Source organism: Salmo salar, chromosome ssa01 (assembly GCF_905237065.1).
Source record: "Salmo salar chromosome ssa01, Ssal_v3.1, whole genome shotgun sequence".
NCBI classification, from domain to species: domain Eukaryota; kingdom Metazoa; phylum Chordata; class Actinopteri; order Salmoniformes; family Salmonidae; genus Salmo; species Salmo salar.
Genome location: NC_059442.1, coordinates 174,378,523 through 174,398,247, shown reverse-complemented (window position 1 = coordinate 174,398,247; position 19,725 = coordinate 174,378,523). Strand labels below are relative to the sequence as shown.

Genomic DNA, 19,725 nt, shown 5'->3' with positions numbered 1-19,725 from the left:
GTGGCCAGTTTCAGTACAAATTCTTTCATATCAATGTCCTTTGGTCAGTTCCAGTGTGCTCATTGGTTCCTACCTCTCAGGTCAGTTCCAGTGTGCTCATGGGAAGAAGTGTATCGACCAGCAGCAGGTGTGTGATGGGAAGGCACAGTGCCAGGATCGCTCTGATGAAATGGACTGCTTCAAGCCCACCAAGAGCTGCAGACATCGCTGTGACAACAATAGCCGCTGTATCCCAAAAACCTTCCTCTGTGATGGAGAGAGAGACTGTGCGGACGGCTCTGATGAGGAAGGCTGTGGTGAGACACTGCTGACTCACTTGGACAGTTGGTACAGAAGGATGAGGAGAATCTCTTTAAATGAATCTAATGTAACCTCTCTCCCTAGATTCTAACAAGGCCCTTCCTCCTGTCGTGCCAACTCTGGTTCAGACCTGTACCAGTCCATCAGTGATGTGTCGGGGCTCAACTTTGTGCATCTCCCAAACTCAGCTGTGTGACACATTGAGAGACTGCCCTGATGGTTTTGATGAGGAGTCCTGCATTACTAAATGTCCAAACAGAGGTAGATATATTAACGCTTTCTGATATTTGATGCCTCTTTGCCACCCCGTAAACCCTCTTAAGCTATCTTCATGGTCCCTCTTGTGTGTCTCCCAGGTGAGTTCCGGTGTAAGGACAGGAGGAAATGTATTGAGAGGAGTCTGGTTTGTGATGGACGCTCTCATTGCCAAGACGGCTCAGATGAGGTTGGCTGTCCAACGATAGCTGCTCCAACATCCCAGACATTGCCCCTGAAGTGTCGTATGGGTTCTAGACTGTGCAAGGATGGGAAAGAGTGTGTCCTGCAAAGCCATGTTTGTGATGGAGAGGTGGACTGTAAGGATGGATCAGATGAACAGGACTGTGGTGGTGAGTCTGCTTTCTGACTGTGGTTCCACTTTGGTCAGTCGGGATGTTTTCTAAATCGACTAAGTGTCTGACGGTGTTCATAAAATGGCGTGACGTACCAAAAATGGGGAGTCGGACAGAACTGCCACTTACAGTACACGGTCAACAATGTGACAGGTTTTCCAATGTTGTTTTTGTAGGGCTGTCAGAGTTATAATCAGTTAATCTTTATGACATTTTTGTGGGCATTTTTTTTAATCGCGATTAAGTGCATTGTCTGAAAGCGTTGAACATTAGGTCAAAAGACATCTCAAATGTACAATGCCATGTAATGCATATTAACATTGCAGTTAAAGAAAGTGTGCTTTGTCAATTTACCAAATTTTGCTAACCGTTACCTTAGACAAAGTCAAGACATCAATATTCTTGTATTGTTTTTTTGTATGAAAATCTTAAATGATGGCTCACTGACTAGGCAGGGGGGTATATCAAAATAATTAAGACAGCACGCTTTTGGACTCATTCAGCAGTTTTTACCTGATTTAAGTACAATACCATTCAAAATGAATGAAAGTTGAAATTATATTCCTAAAACGTAAGTAAAAATGATGCTGTCGCTGCTTCCTGTTGACTAGACATATAGATAAATATCCTGTCAAAATCGACAACTAATATGCAGAAAAGGTTCTTAGTAGTACATGTTACAATCTACACAAACTGTACATCTGCAACAATAGTAATCATATATATTTTTAAATGACTACCTTATAAACTGCACACGCACCAATAATAGTGAAGACATAAAAACTATGAAATGGCACATATGGAATCATTTAGTAACCAAAAAAAGTGTTAATCAAAATATATTTTACATTTGAGATTCTTCAAATAGCCACCCTTTGCCTTGACAGCTTTGCACACTCTTGGCATTCTCTCAACCAGCGTCATCAGGTAGTCACCTGGAATGCGTTTCAATTAACAGGTGTGCCGCCTTAAAGTATTTGTGAAATGTCTTTCCTTAATGCCTTTGAGCCAATCCTTTGTGACAATGTAAGGAGGGGTATACAGAAGAGAGCCCTATTTGGTAATTGACCAAGTCCAGATGTCAAGAACAGCTCAAATGGCAATGAGAAATGACAGTCCATTACTTTAACCTCTATGGGCTAGGCGGGACGAATTCGTCCCACCTACGTAACAGCCACCTGTATCCAGTGGCGCGATTTTTGAATCGTTTGAAATACTATTACTTCAATTTCTCAAACATATGACTATTTTACAGCTATTTAAAGACAAGACTCTCGTTTATCTAACCACACTGTCCGATTTCAAAAAGGCTTTACAACGAAAGCAAAACATTAGATTATGTCAGGAGAGTGCCCAGCCAGAAATAATCAGACACCCATTTTTCAAGCTAGCATATAATGTCACCAAAAACCCAAACCACAGCTAAATGCAGCACTAACCTTTTATGATCTTCATCAGATGACACACCTAGGACATTATGTTATACAATACATGCATGTCTGTTCAATCAAGTTCATATTTATATCAAAAAACAGCTTTTTACATTAGCATGTGACGTTCAGAAAAAGCATACCCCCCGCAAACTTCCGGGGAATTTACTAACAGTTTGCTAAATTACTCACGATAAATGTTCACAAAAAGCATAACAATTATTTTAAAAATTATAGATGCATTACTCCTCTATGCACTCGATATGTCCGATTTTAAAATAGCTTTTCGGATGAAGCACATTTTGCAATATTCTAAGTACATAGCCCAGCCATCACGGCTAGCTATTTAGACACCCAGCAAGTTTAGCCTTCACCATAATCACATTTCCTATAAGAAAAATGTTCTTACCTTTCCTGTTCTTCGTCAGAATGCACTCCCAGGACTTCTACTTCAATAACAAATGTAGGTTTGGTCCAAAATAATCCATCGTTATATCCGAATAGCGGCGTTTTGTTTGTGCGTTCTAGACACTATCAGAATGGTAATCCACGGTCGTGCGCATGGCGCATGGCGTGACAAAAAATGTCTAAATATTCCATTACCGTACTTCGAAGCATGTCAACCGCTGTTTAAAACCAATTTTTATGCCATTTATCTCGCAGAAAAGCGATAATATTCCGACCGGGAATCTGCAATAAACTAAACAGCCTAATGAAAATACTCCACGGGGGGCTAATCGCGCACGCGCCTCATTCCATTGTCACCTAATGGGACACTTGAATAAGGCGATAATCTGTTTCAGCCTGAGGCTGCCTCGTCAACCTTCATGATTTTCCCGGCTTCTGAGAGCCTATTGGAGCCCTGGGAATTGTCACGTTACAGCTAAGATCCTTACTCTTCAATAAACAGATGCAAGACGCACGACTCCTTGTCAAACAGGCCACTTCCTGCATGAAACCTTGTCAGGTTTTTGCCTGCCATAGGAGTTCTGTTATACTCAGACACCATTCAAACAGTTTTAGAAACTTTAGGGTGTTTTCTATCCAAACCTGAACAATAATATGCATATTCTAGCTTCTGAGTTGGTGTAGGAGGCAGTTAAAAATGGGCACATTTTTTCCACAATTCTCAATACTGCCCCCCTAGCCCAAACAGGTTAAGACATGAAGGTCAGTCAATTTGCAAAATTTCAATAACTTTTAAAGTTCAAGTGCAGTCGCAAAAACCAAGCGCCATAATGTAACTGGCTCTAATGAGGACCGCCACAGGAATGGAAGACCCAGAGTTACCCCGGCTGCAAAGGATATGAGCATTAGATTTGCCAGCCTCAGAAATTGCAGCCCAAATAAATGCTTCACATAGTTCAAGACGCATCTCAACATCAACTGGTCAGAGGAGACAATGAATCTGGCCTTCATGGTTGAATTGCTGCAAAGAAACCACTACTGAAGGACACGAATAAGAAAGACTTGCTTGGACCAAGAAACATGAGCAAATTGGAGATTTTTGGTTCCAACCTTTGTCTTTGCGAGAACGGATGATCTCCGCATGCGTTTTCCCACCATAAAGCAATGAGGTGTTATTGTGTGGGGCTGGTGACACTGTCTGTGATTTATTTAGAATTCAAGGCACACTTAACCAGCATGACTACCACAGCGTTCTGCAGCGATACGCCATCCCATCTGGTTTGGGCTTAGTGGGACTGTCATTTAGTTTTTCAACAGGACAATGACCAAACACAACTCCAGGCTGTAAGGGCTATTTTACCAATACGGAGAGGGATTGAGTGCTGCATCAGATGACCTGGCTTCCACAATCCCCCGACCTCAACCAAATTGAGATGGTTTGGGATGAGTTGGACCGCAGAGTGAAGGAAAAGCAGCCAACAAGTGCTCAGCATATGTGGGAACTCCTTCAAGACTTGGAAAAGCATTCCAGGTGAAGCTGGTTGAGCGAATGCCAAGAGTGCAAAGCTGTCAAGGCAAAGGGTGGCTATTTGAAATATATAACATATATTTAGATTTGAACACTTTTTTGGTTACTACATGATTCCATATGTTTCATAGTTTGGATGTCTTCACTATTATTCTACAACATACAAAATATGAAAAATAAAGAACCGTTTGCTTGAGTAGGTGTTCTAACACTTTTGACCGGTAGGGTTTATATACATCACTTAGAGGACAACCTTTGGAAATGTCCACTATTTTGTGATGTGTTGATAGGGATCACAAAATATATATATATATATATATATATATTATATAAGCCACATGGAAACTTGGATTAACCTATACATGGTTAGTTAGATGAGCATTTATAGAAGGCTTCTATTTATATTTTGGAATGGCAGATTTAGATTTTGGTGGTCTGCATCAAGGAAAAAGGAATAAACCACTAAGGTCAATGAATCACGACCTGCCGTAGAATATCCGCAGTGAGTGGTAATTGTATTTATTTCACCTTTATTTAACCAGGTAAGCTAGTTGAGAACAAGTTCTCATTTACAACTGCGACCTGGCCAAGATGAAGCAAAGCAGTGCGACAAACAAGAGTTACACATGGAATAAACAACCGTACAGTCAATAACACAATAGGAAAAAGAGTCTATATACAGTTTGTGCAAATGGCATGAGGTGGTAAGGCAATAGGCCATAGTAGAAAAGTAATTACAATTTAGCAGATTAACACTGGAGTGATAGATGAGCAGATGATGATGAGCAAATGATGGTGTGTAAGAAGTGATACTGGTGTGCAAAAGAGCAGAAAACTAAATTAAAAACAATATGGGGATGAGGTAGGTAGATTGGGTGGGCTATTTAGATGGACTATGTACAGCTGCAGCGATCGGTTAGCTGCTCAGATAGCTAATGTTTAAAGTTAGTGAGGGAAATGTAAGTCTCCAGCTTCAGCGATTTTAATTTAATTTTTTTGCAATTCGTTCCAATCACTGGCAGCCGAGAACTAGAAGGAAAGGCGGCCAAACGAGGTGTTTGGCTTTGGGGATGACCAGTGAGATATACCTGCTCGGGTGGGTGTTATCGTAACCAGTGAGCTGAGATAAGGCGGCGCTTTACCTAGCCTAGACTTATAGATGACCTGGAGCCAGTGGGTCTGGCGATGAATATGTAGCGAGGGCCAGCCGACTAGAGCATACAGGTCGCAGTGGTGGGTGGTATAAGGGGCTTGGGTAACAAAACGGATGGCACTGTGATAGACTACAACCAATTTGCTGAGTAGAGTATTGGAAGGTATTTTGTAGATGACATCGTTGAGGATCGGTAGGACAGTCAGTTTTACCAGGGTAAGTTTGGCGGCGGGAGTGAAGGAGGCTTTTTAAACTTTCAAATCGTTGATAATTTGACTTTCAAATCGTTGTATTGATGTGTGGCCAGTGACTTGAAGACCGCCCAGAATTATCTGCTTCATTTGAGGAAAATTCAAACTGCATTCTAAGTTCTGTGACCACTCCTATGACAAAATCAAATATATTGCTCTGTTTTAAGCAATTGGTCTTGTCGTCATGTTGACAAAACTTTTATACTAACATCACCAAACTGAGGTCAAACATGTGTAATTCCCCCCCAATTCGATGTGGTTAAAACGTTCCCTTGTGTAATGCAGTAACACATACTGTCGACATATTGGAAAGTAGCATAATATACATTTATTAGAAATGGATAAATCATTTTAATTCAGGATGATAGTAAATGATATAAACTCCTTTGTTTCAATAATCACATATTTCTAGACCACATATAACCACTCCAGCCCAGGACCTCAACATCCAGTTTCACCTGTGGGATCATCTGAGACCAGCTTCTCGGACAGCTGATGAAACTGTGGTTTTACAAAACTGAAGAAAGTCTGCTCAAACGGTCTCAGGGAAGCTCTTCTGCGCGCTTGTCATCCTCACTATGGTCTTGACCTGACTGTAGTTCGACATCGTAACCGACTTCAGTGGGCAAATGCTCACCTTCGATGGCCACTGGCACTCTGGCAAAGTGTGCTTCATGGATTAATCCTGGTTTCAATTGAACCGAGCAGATGTTAGACAGAATAAGGCATCGTGTGGGCGAGAGGTTTGATGTCAACGTTGTGAAGAGTGCCCCATGGTGGGCTTATGGTATGGGCAAGCATAAGCTACGGCCAATGAACACAATTGCATTTTATCGATGGCAATTTGAATGCACTGAGATGCCGTGAGATCCTGAGGCCCATTGCAGTCCCATTTATCTGCTGCCATCACCTCATGTTTCAGCATGATAATGCATGGCGCCATGTCACAAGGATCTGTACACAATTCCTGGAAGCTGAAAATATTCCAGTTCTTCCATGGCCTGCGTACTCACCAGACAGACCCGTTGAGCATGTTTGGAATACTCTGTGTACGACAGCATTTTCCAGTTCCTGCCAATTTCCAACAACTTCTCACAGCCATTGAAGAGGAGTGGGACAATATTCCACAGGCTGCCATCAACAGCCTGATCAACTCTACATGAAGATGGCAAATGGCGGTCACACCAGATACTGACTGGTTTTTTGATCCACACCTCTACCTTTTAAGGTACCTGTGACCAGCTGATGCAAATCTGTATTCCCAGTTGTGAAATCCATAGGTTAAGGCCTAATGATTGTATTTAAATTGACTGATTTCCTTATCGAATCGATTTATAAAGGCTTTTTTTTTACATAGCAGATGTCAAAGTGCTATACAGAAAACGAGCCTAAAACCCCAAACAGCAAGCAATGCAGACGTAGAAGCATGGTGGCAATGAACTCCCTAGAACGGCAGGAACTTAGGAAGAAACCTAGAGGAACCAGGCTGAGGGGTGGCCAGTCCTCTTCTGGCTGTGCCGTGTGGAGAATAAGGGTACATGGCCATTTAAGGCCAGATTGTTCAAAAGTTGATAGATGACCAGCAGGGTTAAAATAATAATCAGTGGTTGCAGAGGGTGCAACATGTCAGTACCTCAGGAGTAAATGTCAGTTGGCTTTTCATAGCTGAGCAGTGAGGTTGTTGTCGGGGGGTGTCGAGGAGCCCAGTAAAATCTTTGCGATTGTTGCGTTTTATATTCTTAACTGTACATTGACATATCGAATGCGCGGGCTGGCAAAACCCTGGATCATTGTTATTCTAACTTCCGCGACGCATACAAAGCCCTCCCCTGCCCTCCTTTCGGAAAATCTATATTAGCAGGTGAGACATGTTACCTACAGTCTAACCCTTTGTGCTGAATTGTTTTGTGGAAACTAACGGTTCATTAGACTTGTTCTGGGTAGAGTGTAAAAGGCTTGTCCATTATCTTGGTAATACTCTCTCCCTACAGGATCTCCAATTCCACTTACTACCGCTTATTTGGCTCCAACTGCAACCATTCCAGATAATCTTCCTGCTCAGCCAGTCTGTACCAGTCCATCAGTGATGTGTCGGGGCTCAACTTTGTGCATCTCCCAAACTCAGCTGTGTGACACATTGAGAGACTGCCCTGATGGTTTTGATGAGGAGTCCTGCATTACTAAATGTCCAAACAGAGGTAGATATATTAACTCTTTCTGATATTTGATGCCTCTTTGCCACCCCGTAAACCCTCTTAAGCTATTTTCACGGTCCCTCTTATGTGTGTCTCCCAGGTGAGTTCCGGTGTAAGGACAGGAGGAAATGTATTGAGAGGAGTCTGGTTTGTGATGGACGCTCTCATTGCCAAGACGGCTCAGATGAGGTTGGCTGTCAGACGATAGCTGCTCCAACATCCCAGACATTGCCCCTGAAGTGTCGTATGGGTTCTAGACTGTGCAAGGATGGGAAAGAGTGTGTCCTGCACAGCCATGTTTGTGATGGAGAGGTGGACTGTAAGGATGGATCAGATGAACAGGACTGTGAGCTCCTCTGCAAAGCAGGTCAGAAGCTCACCTCTTGATCTGGTGTGATGTGTTTAATCACAAGTGGCCAGTTTCAGTACAAATTCTTTCATATCAATGTCCTTTGGTCAGTTCCAGTGTGCTCATTGGTTCCTACCTCTCAGGTCAGTTCCAGTGTGCTCATGGGAAGAAGTGTATCGACCAGCAGCAGGTGTGTGATGGGAAGGCACAGTGCCAGGATCGCTCTGATGAAATGGACTGCTTCAAGCCCACCAAGAGCTGCAGACATCGCTGTGACAACAATAGCCGCTGTATCCCAGAAACCTTCCTCTGTGATGGAGAGAGAGACTGTGCGGACGGCTCTGATGAGGAAGGCTGTGGTGAGACACTGCTGACTCACTTGGACAGTTGGTACAGAAGGATGAGGAGAATCTCTTTAAATGAATCTAATGTAACCTCTCTCCCTAGATTCTAACAAGGCCCTTCCTCCTGTCGTGCCAACTCTGGTTCAGACCTGTACCAGTCCATCAGTGATGTGTCGGGGCTCAACTTTGTGCATCTCCCAAACTCAGCTGTGTGACACATTGAGAGACTGCCCTGATGGTTTTGATGAGGAGTCCTGCATTACTAAATGTCCAAACAGAGGTAGATATATTAACGCTTTCTGATATTTGATGCCTCTTTGCCACCCCGTAAACCCTCTTAAGCTATCTTCATGGTCCCTCTTGTGTGTCTCCCAGGTGAGTTCCGGTGTAAGGACAGGAGGAAATGTATTGAGAGGAGTCTGGTTTGTGATGGACGCTCTCATTGCCAAGACGGCTCAGATGAGGTTGGCTGTCCAACGATAGCTGCTCCAACATCCCAGACATTGCCCCTGAAGTGTCGTATGGGTTCTAGACTGTGCAAGGATGGGAAAGAGTGTGTCCTGCAAAGCCATGTTTGTGATGGAGAGGTGGACTGTAAGGATGGATCAGATGAACAGGACTGTGGTGGTGAGTCTGCTTTCTGACTGTGGTTCCACTTTGGTCAGTCGGGATGTTTTCTAAATCGACTAAGTGTCTGACGGTGTTCATAAAATGGCGTGACGTACCAAAAATGGGGAGTCGGACAGAACTGCCACTTACAGTACACGGTCAACAATGTGACAGGTTTTCCAATGTTGTTTTTGTAGGGCTGTCAGAGTTATAATCAGTTAATCTTTATGACATTTTTGTGGGCATTTTTTTTAATCGCGATTAAGTGCATTGTCTGAAAGCGTTGAACATTAGGTCAAAAGACATCTCAAATGTACAATGCCATGTAATGCATATTAACATTGCAGTTAAAGAAAGTGTGCTTTGTCAATTTACCAAATTTTGCTAACCGTTACCTTAGACAAAGTCAAGACATCAATATTCTTGTATTGTTTTTTTGTATGAAAATCTTAAATGATGGCTCACTGACTAGGCAGGGGGTATATCAAAATAATTAAGACAGCACGCTTTTGGACTCATTCAGCAGTTTTTACCTGATTTAAGTACAATACCATTCAAAATGAATGAAAGTTGAAATTATATTCCTAAAACGTAAGTAAAAATGATGCTGTCGCTGCTTCCTGTTGACTAGACATATAGATAAATATCCTGTCAAAATCGACAACTAATATGCAGAAAAGGTTCTTAGTAGTACATGTTACAATCTACACAAACTGTACATCTGCAACAATAGTAATCATATATATTTTTAAATGACTACCTTATAAACTGCACACGCACCAATAATAGTGAAGACATAAAAACTATGAAATGGCACATATGGAATCATTTAGTAACCAAAAAAAGTGTTAATCAAAATATATTTTACATTTGAGATTCTTCAAATAGCCACCCTTTGCCTTGACAGCTTTGCACACTCTTGGCATTCTCTCAACCAGCGTCATCAGGTAGTCACCTGGAATGCGTTTCAATTAACAGGTGTGCCGCCTTAAAGTATTTGTGAAATGTCTTTCCTTAATGCCTTTGAGCCAATCCTTTGTGACAATGTAAGGAGGGGTATACAGAAGAGAGCCCTATTTGGTAATTGACCAAGTCCAGATGTCAAGAACAGCTCAAATGGCAATGAGAAATGACAGTCCATTACTTTAACCTCTATGGGCTAGGCGGGACGAATTCGTCCCACCTACGTAACAGCCACCTGTATCCAGTGGCGCGATTTTTGAATCGTTTGAAATACTATTACTTCAATTTCTCAAACATATGACTATTTTACAGCTATTTAAAGACAAGACTCTCGTTTATCTAACCACACTGTCCGATTTCAAAAAGGCTTTACAACGAAAGCAAAACATTAGATTATGTCAGGAGAGTGCCCAGCCAGAAATAATCAGACACCCATTTTTCAAGCTAGCATATAATGTCACCAAAAACCCAAACCACAGCTAAATGCAGCACTAACCTTTTATGATCTTCATCAGATGACACACCTAGGACATTATGTTATACAATACATGCATGTCTGTTCAATCAAGTTCATATTTATATCAAAAAACAGCTTTTTACATTAGCATGTGACGTTCAGAAAAAGCATACCCCCCGCAAACTTCCGGGGAATTTACTAACAGTTTGCTAAATTACTCACGATAAATGTTCACAAAAAGCATAACAATTATTTTAAAAATTATAGATGCATTACTCCTCTATGCACTCGATATGTCCGATTTTAAAATGGCTTTTCGGATGAAGCACATTTTGCAATATTCTAAGTACATAGCCCAGCCATCACGGCTAGCTATTTAGACACCCAGCAAGTTTAGCCTTCACCATAATCACATTTCCTATAAGAAAAATGTTCTTACCTTTCCTGTTCTTCGTCAGAATGCACTCCCAGGACTTCTACTTCAATAACAAATGTAGGTTTGGTCCAAAATAATCCATCGTTATATCCGAATAGCGGCGTTTTGTTTGTGCGTTCTAGACACTATCAGAATGGTAATCCACGGTCGTGCGCATGGCGCATGGCGTGACAAAAAATGTCTAAATATTCCATTACCGTACTTCGAAGCATGTCAACCGCTGTTTAAAACCAATTTTTATGCCATTTATCTCGCAGAAAAGCGATAATATTCCGACCGGGAATCTGCAATAAACTAAACAGCCTAATGAAAATACTCCACGGGGGGCTAATCGCGCACGCGCCTCATTCCATTGTCACCTAATGGGACACTTGAATAAGGCGATAATCTGAGGCTGCCTCGTCAACCTTCATGATTTTCCCGGCTTCTGAGAGCCTATTGGAGCCCTGGGAATTGTCACGTTACAGCTAAGATCCTTACTCTTCAATAAACAGATGCAAGACGCACGACTCCTTGTCAAACAGGCCACTTCCTGCATGAAACCTTGTCAGGTTTTTGCCTGCCATAGGAGTTCTGTTATACTCAGACACCATTCAAACAGTTTTAGAAACTTTAGGGTGTTTTCTATCCAAACCTGAACAATAATATGCATATTCTAGCTTCTGAGTTGGTGTAGGAGGCAGTTAAAAATGGGCACATTTTTTCCACAATTCTCAATACTGCCCCCTAGCCCAAACAGGTTAAGACATGAAGGTCAGTCAATTTGCAAAATTTCAATAACTTTTAAAGTTCAAGTGCAGTCGCAAAAACCAAGCGCCATAATGTAACTGGCTCTAATGAGGACCGCCACAGGAATGGAAGACCCAGAGTTACCCCGGCTGCAAAGGATATGAGCATTAGATTTGCCAGCCTCAGAAATTGCAGCCCAAATAAATGCTTCACATAGTTCAAGACGCATCTCAACATCAACTGGTCAGAGGAGACAATGAATCTGGCCTTCATGGTTGAATTGCTGCAAAGAAACCACTACTGAAGGACACGAATAAGAAAGACTTGCTTGGACCAAGAAACATGAGCAAATTGGAGATTTTTGGTTCCAACCTTTGTCTTTGCGAGAACGGATGATCTCCGCATGCGTTTTCCCACCATAAAGCAATGAGGTTATTGTGTGGGGCTGGTGACACTGTCTGTGATTTATTTAGAATTCAAGGCACACTTAACCAGCATGACTACCACAGCGTTCTGCAGCGATACGCCATCCCATCTGGTTTGGGCTTAGTGGGACTGTCATTTAGTTTTTCAACAGGACAATGACCAAACACAACTCCAGGCTGTAAGGGCTATTTTACCAATACGGAGAGGGATTGAGTGCTGCATCAGATGACCTGGCTTCCACAATCCCCCGACCTCAACCAAATTGAGATGGTTTGGGATGAGTTGGACCGCAGAGTGAAGGAAAAGCAGCCAACAAGTGCTCAGCATATGTGGGAACTCCTTCAAGACTTGGAAAAGCATTCCAGGTGAAGCTGGTTGAGCGAATGCCAAGAGTGCAAAGCTGTCAAGGCAAAGGGTGGCTATTTGAAATATATAACATATATTTAGATTTGAACACTTTTTTGGTTACTACATGATTCCATATGTTTCATAGTTTGGATGTCTTCACTATTATTCTACAACATACAAAATATGAAAAATAAAGAACCGTTTGCTTGAGTAGGTGTTCTAACACTTTTGACCGGTAGGGTTTATATACATCACTTAGAGGACAACCTTTGGAAATGTCCACTATTTTGTGATGTGTTGATAGGGGATCACAAAATATATATATATATATATATATATATATAAGCCACATGGAAACTTGGATTAACCTATACATGGTTAGTTAGATGAGCATTTATAGAAGGCTTCTATTTATATTTTGGAATGGCAGATTTAGATTTTGGTGGTCTGCATCAAGGAAAAAGGAATAAACCACTAAGGTCAATGAATCACGACCTGCCGTAGAATATCCGCAGTGAGTGGTAATTGTATTTATTTCACCTTTATTTAACCAGGTAAGCTAGTTGAGAACAAGTTCTCATTTACAACTGCGACCTGGCCAAGATGAAGCAAAGCAGTGCGACAAACAAGAGTTACACATGGAATAAACAACCGTACAGTCAATAACACAATAGGAAAAAGAGTCTATATACAGTTTGTGCAAATGGCATGAGGTGGTAAGGCAATAGGCCATAGTAGAAAAGTAATTACAATTTAGCAGATTAACACTGGAGTGATAGATGAGCAGATGATGATGAGCAAATGATGGTGTGTAAGAAGTGATACTGGTGTGCAAAAGAGCAGAAAACTAAATTAAAAACAATATGGGGATGAGGTAGGTAGATTGGGTGGGCTATTTAGATGGACTATGTACAGCTGCAGCGATCGGTTAGCTGCTCAGATAGCTAATGTTTAAAGTTAGTGAGGGAAATGTAAGTCTCCAGCTTCAGCGATTTTAATTTAATTTTTTTGCAATTCGTTCCAATCACTGGCAGCCGAGAACTAGAAGGAAAGGCGGCCAAACGAGGTGTTTGGCTTTGGGGATGACCAGTGAGATATACCTGCTCGGGTGGGTGTTATCGTAACCAGTGAGCTGAGATAAGGCGGCGCTTTACCTAGCCTAGACTTATAGATGACCTGGAGCCAGTGGGTCTGGCGATGAATATGTAGCGAGGGCCAGCCGACTAGAGCATACAGGTCGCAGTGGTGGGTGGTATAAGGGGCTTGGGTAACAAAACGGATGGCACTGTGATAGACTACAACCAATTTGCTGAGTAGAGTATTGGAAGGTATTTTGTAGATGACATCGTTGAGGATCGGTAGGACAGTCAGTTTTACCAGGGTAAGTTTGGCGGCGGGAGTGAAGGAGGCTTTTTTAAACTTTCAAATCGTTGATAATTTGACTTTCAAATCGTTGTATTGATGTGTGGCCAGTGACTTGAAGACCGCCCAGAATTATCTGCTTCATTTGAGGAAAATTCAAACTGCATTCTAAGTTCTGTGACCACCCCCCACTCCTATGACAAAATCAAATATATTGCTCTGTTTTAAGCAATTGGTCTTGTCGTCATGTTGACAAAACTTTTATACTAACATCACCAAACTGAGGTCAAACATGTGTAATTCCCCCCCAATTCGATGTGGTTAAAACGTTCCCTTGTGTAATGCAGTAACACATACTGTCGACATATTGGAAAGTAGCATAATATACATTTATTAGAAATGGATAAATCATTTTAATTCAGGATGATAGTAAATGATATAAACTCCTTTGTTTCAATAATCACATATTTCTAGACCACATATAACCACTCCAGCCCAGGACCTCAACATCCAGTTTCACCTGTGGGATCATCTGAGACCAGCTTCTCGGACAGCTGATGAAACTGTGGTTTTACAAAACTGAAGAAAGTCTGCTCAAACGGTCTCAGGGAAGCTCTTCTGCGCGCTTGTCATCCTCACTATGGTCTTGACCTGACTGTAGTTCGACATCGTAACCGACTTCAGTGGGCAAATGCTCACCTTCGATGGCCACTGGCACTCTGGCAAAGTGTGCTTCATGGATTAATCCTGGTTTCAATTGAACCGAGCAGATGTTAGACAGAATAAGGCATCGTGTGGGCGAGAGGTTTGATGTCAACGTTGTGAAGAGTGCCCCATGGTGGGCTTATGGTATGGGCAAGCATAAGCTACGGCCAATGAACACAATTGCATTTTATCGATGGCAATTTGAATGCACTGAGATGCCGTGAGATCCTGAGGCCCATTGCAGTCCCATTTATCTGCTGCCATCACCTCATGTTTCAGCATGATAATGCATGGCGCCATGTCACAAGGATCTGTACACAATTCCTGGAAGCTGAAAATATTCCAGTTCTTCCATGGCCTGCGTACTCACCAGACAGACCCGTTGAGCATGTTTGGAATACTCTGTGTACGACAGCATTTTCCAGTTCCTGCCAATTTCCAACAACTTCTCACAGCCATTGAAGAGGAGTGGGACAATATTCCACAGGCTGCCATCAACAGCCTGATCAACTCTACATGAAGATGGCAAATGGCGGTCACACCAGATACTGACTGGTTTTTTGATCCACACCTCTACCTTTTAAGGTACCTGTGACCAGCTGATGCAAATCTGTATTCCCAGTTGTGAAATCCATAGGTTAAGGCCTAATGATTGTATTTAAATTGACTGATTTCCTTATCGAATCGATTTATAAAGGCTTTTTTTTTACATAGCAGATGTCAAAGTGCTATACAGAAAACGAGCCTAAAACCCCAAACAGCAAGCAATGCAGACGTAGAAGCATGGTGGCAATGAACTCCCTAGAACGGCAGGAACTTAGGAAGAAACCTAGAGGAACCAGGCTGAGGGGTGGCCAGTCCTCTTCTGGCTGTGCCGTGTGGAGAATAAGGGTACATGGCCATTTAAGGCCAGATTGTTCAAAAGTTGATAGATGACCAGCAGGGTTAAAATAATAATCAGTGGTTGCAGAGGGTGCAACATGTCAGTACCTCAGGAGTAAATGTCAGTTGGCTTTTCATAGCTGAGCAGTGAGGTTGTTGTCGGGGGGTGTCGAGGAGCCCAGTAAAATCTTTGCGATTGTTGCGTTTTATATTCTTAACTGTACATTGACATATCGAATGCGCGGGCTGGCAAAACCCTGGATCATTGTTATTCTAACTTCCGCGACGCATACAAAGCCCTCCCCTGCCCTCCTTTCGGAAAATCTATATTAGCAGGTGAGACATGTTACCTACAGTCTAACCCTTTGTGCTGAATTGTTTTGTGGAAACTAACGGTTCATTAGACTTGTTCTGGGTAGAGTGTAAAAGGCTTGTCCATTATCTTGGTAATACTCTCTCCCTACAGGATCTCCAATTCCACTTACTACCGCTTATTTGGCTCCAACTGCAACCATTCCAGATAATCTTCCTGCTCAGCCAGTCTGTACCAGTCCATCAGTGATGTGTCGGGGCTCAACTTTGTGCATCTCCCAAACTCAGCTGTGTGACACATTGAGAGACTGCCCTGATGGTTTTGATGAGGAGTCCTGCATTACTAAATGTCCAAACAGAGGTAGATATATTAACTCTTTCTGATATTTGATGCCTCTTTGCCACCCCGTAAACCCTCTTAAGCTATTTTCACGGTCCCTCTTATGTGTGTCTCCCAGGTGAGTTCCGGTGTAAGGACAGGAGGAAATGTATTGAGAGGAGTCTGGTTTGTGATGGACGCTCTCATTGCCAAGACGGCTCAGATGAGGTTGGCTGTCAGACGATAGCTGCTCCAACATCCCAGACATTGCCCCTGAAGTGTCGTATGGGTTCTAGACTGTGCAAGGATGGGAAAGAGTGTGTCCTGCACAGCCATGTTTGTGATGGAGAGGTGGACTGTAAGGATGGATCAGATGAACAGGACTGTGAGCTCCTCTGCAAAGCAGGTCAGAAGCTCACCTCTTGATCTGGTGTGATGTGTTTAATCACAAGTGGCCAGTTTCAGTACAAATTCTTTCATATCAATGTCCTTTGGTCAGTTCCAGTGTGCTCATTGGTTCCTACCTCTCAGGTCAGTTCCAGTGTGCTCATGGGAAGAAGTGTATCGACCAGCAGCAGGTGTGTGATGGGAAGGCACAGTGCCAGGATCGCTCTGATGAAATGGACTGCTTCAAGCCCACCAAGAGCTGCAGACATCGCTGTGACAACAATAGCCGCTGTATCCCAGAAACCTTCCTCTGTGATGGAGAGAGAGACTGTGCGGACGGCTCTGATGAGGAAGGCTGTGGTGAGACACTGCTGACTCACTTGGACAGTTGGTACAGAAGGATGAGGAGAATCTCTTTAAATGAATCTAATGTAACCTCTCTCCCTAGATTCTAACAAGGCCCTTCCTCCTGTCGTGCCAACTCTGGTTCAGACCTGTACCAGTCCATCAGTGATGTGTCGGGGCTCAACTTTGTGCATCTCCCAAACTCAGCTGTGTGACACATTGAGAGACTGCCCTGATGGTTTTGATGAGGAGTCCTGCATTACTAAATGTCCAAACAGAGGTAGATATATTAACGCTTTCTGATATTTGATGCCTCTTTGCCACCCCGTAAACCCTCTTAAGCTATCTTCATGGTCCCTCTTGTGTGTCTCCCAGGTGAGTTCCGGTGTAAGGACAGGAGGAAATGTATTGAGAGGAGTCTGGTTTGTGATGGACGCTCTCATTGCCAAGACGGCTCAGATGAGGTTGGCTGTCCAACGATAGCTGCTCCAACATCCCAGACATTGCCCCTGAAGTGTCGTATGGGTTCTAGACTGTGCAAGGATGGGAAAGAGTGTGTCCTGCAAAGCCATGTTTGTGATGGAGAGGTGGACTGTAAGGATGGATCAGATGAACAGGACTGTGGTGGTGAGTCTGCTTTCTGACTGTGGTTCCACTTTGGTCAGTCGGGATGTTTTCTAAATCGACTAAGTGTCTGACGGTGTTCATAAAATGGCGTGACGTACCAAAAATGGGGAGTCGGACAGAACTGCCACTTACAGTACACGGTCAACAATGTGACAGGTTTTCCAATGTTGTTTTTGTAGGGCTGTCAGAGTTATAATCAGTTAATCTTTATGACATTTTTGTGGGCATTTTTTTTAATCGCGATTAAGTGCATTGTCTGAAAGCGTTGAACATTAGGTCAAAAGACATCTCAAATGTACAATGCCATGTAATGCATATTAACATTGCAGTTAAAGAAAGTGTGCTTTGTCAATTTACCAAATTTTGCTAACCGTTACCTTAGACAAAGTCAAGACATCAATATTCTTGTATTGTTTTTTTGTATGAAAATCTTAAATGATGGCTCACTGACTAGGCAGGGGGTATATCAAAATAATTAAGACAGCACGCTTTTGGACTCATTCAGCAGTTTTTACCTGATTTAAGTACAATACCATTCAAAATGAATGAAAGTTGAAATTATATTCCTAAAACGTAAGTAAAAATGATGCTGTCGCTGCTTCCTGTTGACTAGACATATAGATAAATATCCTGTCAAAATCGACAACTAATATGCAGAAAAGGTTCTTAGTAGTACATGTTACAATCTACACAAACTGTACATCTGCAACAATAGTAATCATATATATTTTTAAATGACTACCTTATAAACTGCACACGCACCAATAATAGTGAAGACATAAAAACTATGAAATGGCACATATGGAATCATTTAGTAACCAAAAAAGTGTTAATCAAAATATATTTTACATTTGAGATTCTTCAAATAGCCACCCTTTGCCTTGACAGCTTTGCACACTCTTGGCATTCTCTCAACCAGCGTCATCAGGTAGTCACCTGGAATGCGTTTCAATTAACAGGTGTGCCGCCTTAAAGTATTTGTGAAATGTCTTTCCTTAATGCCTTTGAGCCAATCCTTTGTGACAATGTAAGGAGGGGTATACAGAAGAGAGCCCTATTTGGTAATTGACCAAGTCCAGATGTCAAGAACAGCTCAAATGGCAATGAGAAATGACAGTCCATTACTTTAACCTCTATGGGCTAGGCGGGACGAATTCGTCCCACCTACGTAACAGCCACCTGTATCCAGTGGCGCGATTTTTGAATCGTTTGAAATACTATTACTTCAATTTCTCAAACATATGACTATTTTACAGCTATTTAAAGACAAGACTCTCGTTTATCTAACCACACTGTCCGATTTCAAAAAGGCTTTACAACGAAAGCAAAACATTAGATTATGTCAGGAGAGTGCCCAGCCAGAAATAATCAGACACCCATTTTTCAAGCTAGCATATAATGTCACCAAAAACCCAAACCACAGCTAAATGCAGCACTAACCTTTTATGATCTTCATCAGATGACACACCTAGGACATTATGTTATACAATACATGCATGTCTGTTCAATCAAGTTCATATTTATATCAAAAAACAGCTTTTTACATTAGCATGTGACGTTCAGAAAAAGCATACCCCCGCAAACTTCCGGGGAATTTACTAACAGTTTGCTAAATTACTCACGATAAATGTTCACAAAAAGCATAACAATTATTTTAAAAATTATAGATGCATTACTCCTCTATGCACTCGATATGTCCGATTTTAAAATGGCTTTTCGGATGAAGCACATTTTGCAATATTCTAAGTACATAGCCCAGCCATCACGGCTAGCTATTTAGACACCCAGCAAGTTTAGCCTTCACCATAATCACATTTCCTATAAGAAAAATGTTCTTACCTTTCCTGTTCTTCGTCAGAATGCACTCCCAGGACTTCTACTTCAATAACAAATGTAGGTTTGGTCCAAAATAATCCATCGTTATATCCGAATAGCGGCGTTTTGTTTGTGCGTTCTAGACACTATCAGAATGGTAATCCACGGTCGTGCGCATGGCGCATGGCGTGACAAAAAATGTCTAAATATTCCATTACCGTACTTCGAAGCATGTCAACCGCTGTTTAAAACCAATTTTTATGCCATTTATCTCGCAGAAAAGCGATAATATTCCGACCGGGAATCTGCAATAAACTAAACAGCCTAATGAAAATACTCCACGGGGGGCTAATCGCGCACGCGCCTCATTCCATTGTCACCTAATGGGACACTTGAATAAGGCGATAATCTGAGGCTGCCTCGTCAACCTTCAT

The 19,725-nt window shown here is 42.2% G+C and overlaps 1 protein-coding gene across 4 annotated transcripts in view; it reads left to right on the top strand.

The window, feature by feature from the left end:
- The window catches only part of LOC106572640 (low-density lipoprotein receptor-related protein 2), a 105,626-nt gene that overhangs the window by 23,989 nt on the left and 61,912 nt on the right, over positions 1–19,725 (top strand). For 2 of the 4 annotated variants that reach the window (XM_045694261.1, XM_045694258.1), the window contains exons 17-29: positions 81–296; positions 385–561; positions 657–908; positions 7,673–7,879; positions 7,977–8,243; positions 8,369–8,584; positions 8,673–8,849; positions 8,945–9,196; positions 15,953–16,159; positions 16,257–16,523; positions 16,649–16,864; positions 16,953–17,129; positions 17,225–17,476. In XM_045694261.1, coding sequence (XP_045550217.1) covers positions 81–296; positions 385–561; positions 657–908; positions 7,673–7,879; positions 7,977–8,243; positions 8,369–8,584; positions 8,673–8,849; positions 8,945–9,196; positions 15,953–16,159; positions 16,257–16,523; positions 16,649–16,864; positions 16,953–17,129; positions 17,225–17,476 — 2,883 coding nt within the window. The remainder of the gene's footprint in view (positions 1–80; positions 297–384; positions 562–656; positions 909–7,672; positions 7,880–7,976; positions 8,244–8,368; positions 8,585–8,672; positions 8,850–8,944; positions 9,197–15,952; positions 16,160–16,256; positions 16,524–16,648; positions 16,865–16,952; positions 17,130–17,224; positions 17,477–19,725) is intronic. The other 2 variants (XM_045694267.1, XM_045694264.1) reach the window with 2 other exon arrangements.